The sequence below is a fragment of the Lactuca saligna genome, chromosome 3 (assembly GCF_052625555.1).
Source record: "Lactuca saligna cultivar CGN05327 chromosome 3, ASM5262555v1, whole genome shotgun sequence".
Lineage (NCBI taxonomy): Eukaryota > Viridiplantae > Streptophyta > Magnoliopsida > Asterales > Asteraceae > Lactuca > Lactuca saligna.
Genome location: NC_136419.1, coordinates 175570440 through 175577104, shown reverse-complemented (window position 1 = coordinate 175577104; position 6665 = coordinate 175570440). Strand labels below are relative to the sequence as shown.

General features: G+C 39.0%; 1 protein-coding gene across 1 annotated transcript; it reads left to right on the top strand.

Annotated features, from left to right (window-relative positions):
* The first annotated feature begins 4257 nt into the window (after window positions 1-4257).
* On the top strand, window positions 4258-5730 carry LOC145036188 (uncharacterized). The gene has a single exon (XM_078984653.1). The coding sequence runs from the start codon at window positions 4258-4260 to the stop codon at window positions 5728-5730; it is 1473 nt and encodes a 490-aa protein (XP_078840779.1).
* The last annotated feature ends 935 nt before the right edge of the window (window positions 5731-6665 follow it).

Here is a 6665-nt window from a genome sequence, read left to right as displayed (position 1 = left end):
TATGTGAGGGAGGTTGTATCTCAGCATGGGGTGCCGATCTCGATTGTTTCAGACCGCGATGTGCGTTTCACTTCCCGGTTCTGGAAGAAATTTCATGAGGAGTTGGGTACTAAGCTGCATTTTAGTACCGCATATCACCCCCAGACCGACGGCCAGAGTGAGCGGACGATTCAGACACTTGAGGACATGCTTCGAGCATGTGTATTGGACTTCGGGGGTAGTTGGGATACGTATTTGCCCTTGGCAGAGTTTTCCTACAATAACAGCCATCATTCGAGCATCAGTATGCCGCCCTTTGAGCTGTTGTATGGTAGGAGGTGTCGGACTCCCATTTGTTGGGGAGAGGTTGGGCAAAGGGTAATGGGCAGTACAGAGATCGTGAATCAGACGACAGAGCAGATTCAGCTGGTCAGACAGAGGTTATTGACCGCTCAGAGCCGACAAAAGAGTTATGCGGATAGACGCCGGTCCGAGCTGGAATTCCAGGTCGGCGACTTCGTTCTCCTGAAGGTTTCTCCTTGGAAAGGAGTGATCCGGTTCAGGAAGAGGGGCAAATTGGGGCCCCGGTTTATTGGTCCATTTCGTGTGATTGCAAGGGTAGGTCGGGTAGCCTATCGGCTGGAGTAACCAGCAGAGTTGGGGCAGATTCACAACACTTTTCATGTATCGCAGTTGAGGAAATGTATAGCCGATGAGTCGGCAGTAGTTCCATTAGAGGATATTCAGGTAGATGCAAGCCTGAATTATGCTGAGAGACTAGTGGCCATCAGGGATCAGAAGATCAAGATTTTGAGGAACAAGGAAGTACCTTTGGTATTGGTTCAGTGGCAACATCGGAGGGGATCAGAAATGACCTGGGAGCCGGAACGTATGATGCGGAAGCAGCATCCGGAGCTGTTTTAGAGCGAGACTTCGAGGGCGAAGTCTGGTTCTAGTGGGGGAGAGTTGTAACATCCGGATTTTACCAGGTATCTTGTAAATTTAATTTTGTTGAATTGTGAGGGGGACTCGGCGAGTTGGAGCTCAGACTCGCCGAGTAGGGACGCGGAATTGGACAATGGATCGCGCCTGGACTCGGCGAGTCCAGGATATGGACTCGGCGAGTCTGCGCTGTGTAGAGAAACCCTAAAATCCCGGGCTTGAGGCCTATTTAAAGGGCCTTATGGCCGTCATCTGTGCTCACCCAACCCTTAGAGAGAGACCCTTGTGTTCTTGAGTGATTGTGGAGAGAGAGGAGCATTTCTTGACCTTGTGTGTGCCATTTAGCAAAGAAGAAGGAGATTCTAGGCAAGAGGAAGCAAAGGAGGCTGCTATTTCGTGGATTTGGAGCTTAGATCATCAATCTAGAGGTATGATTTCGGTCCATATTCTGTTTGGTGAAGCATTATGCGATTTAGGGCTTATTATGGTCATTTATGGGATGATTTGATGCCCAATGGTTCCCTCCTTGTGTTGAGGTTATGGATCTGGATCCATAGAGGTCCAGAGAGCCTCACTCATCAAGCTTTATGTATAACAATGGAGTCTAGGACCTTGTGTTGTGGTATTTGAGTCAAAAACATCATATATGGTCATATAGAGGTTGTATGTGCATCAAGATTGTAACTTTACGTGCTAAATGAGATTGGAGGGACTGGATCTATGGATTAATGGACTGGATCTGACCTTATGAGCAAGATTGAGTCATTGCATGGCACAGACTCGCCGAGTCTGAAGAACAGACTCGGCGAGTAGCATGAATGTTGCCCGACCATACAGTGAGTGGTCTTGCCGAGTTGGGGAGGGTGGACTCAGTGAGTCAAGGGGGAGTCAGAATGGACCGGTGGACTGAGTCAAACTGGACTCGCCGAGTTGTTCTTGAGACTCGGCGAGTTGAGTCGTGGTGGCCCCACAACTCATGCCAGGTGGAACTCGTCGAGTTGAGTGAATGCTCGACGTGTCAAGGGAGGATTCCAGGGAAATTGGTGTATATGCTCAGACTCGCCGAGTCGCTATAGCGCACTCGCCGAGTGCGGTCAAAGTTGACCGTTGACCGTTGACCAGCGTTGACCTAAATTGACTTGTTATAGTGTGGTCAACCCTAATTGGGAAAGTGTTAATTAGGGATGTATTGTGCTATAGGGGGACTACAGCTCGGCAGATCGAGTGATTAGCGATTTCAGGTTTACGATTTACCGAGACACACGAGGTGAGTCTTCTCACTATACTTTACCTTGAGTAGGTAACCAGAGTTATGTGATAGAGTATTTGTATGCTATGTATGTTATGTGTTGTACTGCATTATTTCTATGTGATTTATGTGGTGCATGTCTATCAGAGCTAGAACCTGAGGGTTCACAGAGTTTGGGTGCACGGACCCACAGAGTTATAGCCTAGAGTGGCTAATATGTGTTATATGTGGTATTTTGGGGAACTCACTAAGCCTTGTGCTTACAGTGTTTGATGTTATTGTTTCAGGTACTAGTGACGACCGCGGGAAGGCACCGGCTGGATCCGTACACACACACGTTCGGAGCTTGATATTATGATCTTGGGATTTTGTATTGTCTTGTTTGAATAATTAAAATGGTTGTTTTTATGAATATTGATGGAATTATGTTTTATAAAAATTGAAAATTTTGTTTTGAAATTTACGGTGTTACACATGTTTTGACTTCCAGAATAATTGAGTTTATTAAGAATAATCGAATTATTCAAACGGGCCACAGTCGTTCATATGTTGGAAGTAGATATGAATGAAGACTGTCATGAATTGGTGTGTGGATTGTCTAAAAGAGTATTAGACATAAGCAAATGTTTGATGCAACGTTCATGAGTGCTTATGAATATGATTTGAGCATTGGATTAAACCCACGCTCACTTGCATCACTCCATGAATTTTATTACGAGTGATTGGTGAGACGATAACATCTTATATTCTTGAAACCGAGATGTGTGAGTTGTATCTTGCGAATCGGTTGCACATTGATAATATGTAAACGCACTAGTAACTTGGTGTTATAAAACATATTGGTGTGTGTGATTCGGTGAGTGAGTGCAAGCAAGCATTGTATCAAAGTTTATCCGTTCCTTTTATTCAAAGAATAAAAGCGATATCTTTGGGCCCCTCGATGGTTTAGTGATGACAAACGTAAATGCTCGGCCGGGCTAGGGCTAATTTGATTTGTTTAATTAGTCAGTCATCATAAATCAGAAATCGAGAAGTAGTACAAAGAGAATGATTAGAAATCATATCTCATACGATATCTAGAATGGAGGAATATATGATCCCTTATCTAAGGACACACGTATCTGATAGGATCAAAGTTGACAGCGTCTTTGGAAAGCTATGATTGCAGATCAGGATCTGAAGTCATACGCAGATTAGTTATTAGACTTATCCAAGTGGGAGACTGTTGGATTAGTGTCTAAGTCCATAACTATTTTGGTATGTACTTGACCCGATGGTGCATGGTCCTTTTGGGTTGCCTTCACCAAAGCAACTTGATTGGAGAAATAAATAAAGAGAGAGAGGTTATTATGATTTATTAATATGTTATAAGAATAATATATTAAAGGAGAAATCATATTTGTTTAATTAATATTGGTCAATAATTAATTAGGAATTGATTTTGTGATCAAGTGTAATTAATTAAACTAGAGGGGCTGAATTGTAATTATGTGATAGTTACAAAATATGGTAATGGTTATCCTAAATATGGGTTGAACGAATTCAAGGAGATAAGGATCCTTGAAATCGTCCAAAGGATAAAGGGTAGGGGTTTTCAAGGCTTATCTTATGGTTGCTTTGTGGATAAGCAACTAGATAAGGATAATGACTGAAACCCTATCTCTACACCTATATAAAGACCCTAAGGCCTTAGAATTCATGTACTTATTCCCAAGGAGTCCTAAGGACGAATTCTAACCTCTCTCCTCTCTCTTTATACCTTCTCCATTTGCTCTTGGTGTTTGTAAACCATTAGAGGAGTGACACTTGTGACTTTAAGCATTCCAAAGTCAATTCAAGGAGGAATTGGGATTGTTATTGCTACATAACAATCAAGGTAACATTATAAACTTATTCTTATGTTAATATGATTACTTGAATGCTAGAATTAGGGTTTATAGTCTTGGATTCAAAGCATGTACAATAGAGAAACCTAGATCCAAGCATTAAGGTTTGTATGAGCACATAGGATATCTTATGACCAAAACCCATCATCTTTTTTCTCTCTCCTTGTCGATGAATCTCGTGACATTTCAATTAAAGAACAAATGAGTGTTGTGTTGAGGTATGTAGATATGGAAGGTCGTGTAATTGAACGCTTTTTAGGTATTGAGCATGTCCCAAATACTATAGCTATTACACTTAAAGAGACACTCGATAATTTATTTTCAAGACATGGGTTGAGCATCTCCAGTTTGCGCGAACAAGGTTATGACGGGGCTAGTAATATGAAAGGTGAACTTGGTGGTCTTAAAACTCTGATTTTGAATGAAAATGCAAGTGCATATTATATTCATTGTTTTGCTCATCAGCTTCAACTTACTCTTGTAGCCGTGGCAAAAAATAATTCGAAAATAGTTTCTTTGTTTGTGTTGCTAACCAATGTTGTGAATGTTGTTGGAGGTTCTTGCAAGCGTCTTGAGCTTCTTCGAGAACAACAAGCTTCCAAAGTTATCGAGGCACTTGGTTTAGGTGAAATCATAAGCGGTCAGGGCCTCAATCAAGAAACAACTCTTATCAAATCGGGAGACACACGTTGGGGATCCCATTATGGTACTTTGATAAGTATGATTTCATTGTTTTCATCCGTTTTAGATGTGCTTGAGATTATTGCAGAAGATGGAGCAACCCCAGAACAAAAATGTGAAGTTGATATGTTAATTAACTCCTTGCAAACCTTTGATTTCATATTTTCTCTGCACTTCATGAAAAAATTATTGGGTATTACTAATGAGTTATCCCAAGCATTGCAGAGGAAAGACCAAGATATTGTAAATGCAATGAACTTGGTTAGAATTTGCAAGATGCAATTAGAAATTTTGAGGGATATTGGATGGGATTCTATGCTCACTCAGACTACATTATTTTGTGAAAAACACGATATTGATGTTTGCAACATGGATGCAATGTTCTTACTTCCTGGACGGTCACGGCGAAAATATCCAAAGATGACAAACTTACATTACTATCGTGTAGAGTTATTTTATGATGTCATTGATTTGCAATGCATGGAACTAGAGAGTCGTTTTAATAAGACTGGCACCAAATTACTTCTTTTCATGGCATGTCTCAATCCAAATAACTCTTTTGCAGCTTTTGACAAAAACAAATTGATTCAACTAGCTCGTTTATATCCAAATGATTTTTCAGATATAGACTTGGAGATGCTTGATGATCAACTTGAAACTTATATTCTTGATATGTTGAATTCGTCAGAGTTTTTGAATCTAAATGGAATTGGTGATCTTGCACAGAAGATGGTTGAAACAAAAAGGGATAAAGTGTACTCTATGGTTTACTTGCTCATCAAATTAGTGTTGACGTTACCGGTTTCAACAGCAACAGTTGAGAGATCGTTTTCCGCTATGAAGATTGTGAAGAACAGGATACGCAATAAAATGGGAGATCAATGGAAGAATGATAACTTGGTTACATATATTGAAAAAGAGGTTTTTGCGGATGTTGCTAATCAAGATATCAGCAATATGTTTGATAAAATGAAAACTCGTCTACGACCTTAGTAAATTTGTAATTTATATATGTTTGTAGATGTTGCTAATCAAGATATATGTTTTTTTGGATGTTGTAATTTATATATGTTAGGATGTTTGATAATATTTGAGGAACACCCTAAAAAAATTTATAAGGAACACCCTAAAAAAAATTCTTGGATTCGCCCCTGGCTCCACCCTTCTGATTTGGCGCTGATTTGAGAAAAAAGGATTATGGGTTTCCGATTAATTAATTTGGTAACAAAAGTGGGCTTGGGCTACTAAAGAAAAAAAAAAGACATAATTTTAGGATGGGCCTGGGCTCACTCTGTTCTAACGTGGCTCCGCTACTGATTATGTGATCATGAATTGCCAATAAGTTCCCAAAATTGTAGTAATTTATTTAAAAGCTATCAAGGCAGTCCCCTGTTTAGGGTTAGGAAGCTATTAATGTTATCCGCAAGTTGTAATGCGTTAATGCATACATCTGTTGGGGGTTATACTTTTCCACTCTGAAAACCAATTAAATTGGTTTCGCATGTAGAATTTACATCGTCTAATCTACTATAATAAATGAAGGTTTTTTTGCCACATGTTCTCTTCTTATTCATTTCGACACATGATATTTTCTAGAATTTTTAAATTTTCTATTTTCCACTTGTCATTTTATTGTATTTTTCATTTATTAAATTAAAATTCCACATTTAATGTGTAATGTAATATATATGTAAAATATTTATTAGAAAAAATTATATATGTAATGTATTCAATACATTAAAATCTCATTAATTTTAATAATTCAAATTTTTCATATTTTTCTTATAATTCAAACTTTTCAAATTGTTAAAATTTTATATTTAATTTTTTTAATTAAACCCATGTAATACATGGATCTCACACTTAGTTTTTAAATGAAACTAAATTAAATTTCGCATATATTCCTTGGACAAAGATTATTCGTTGTA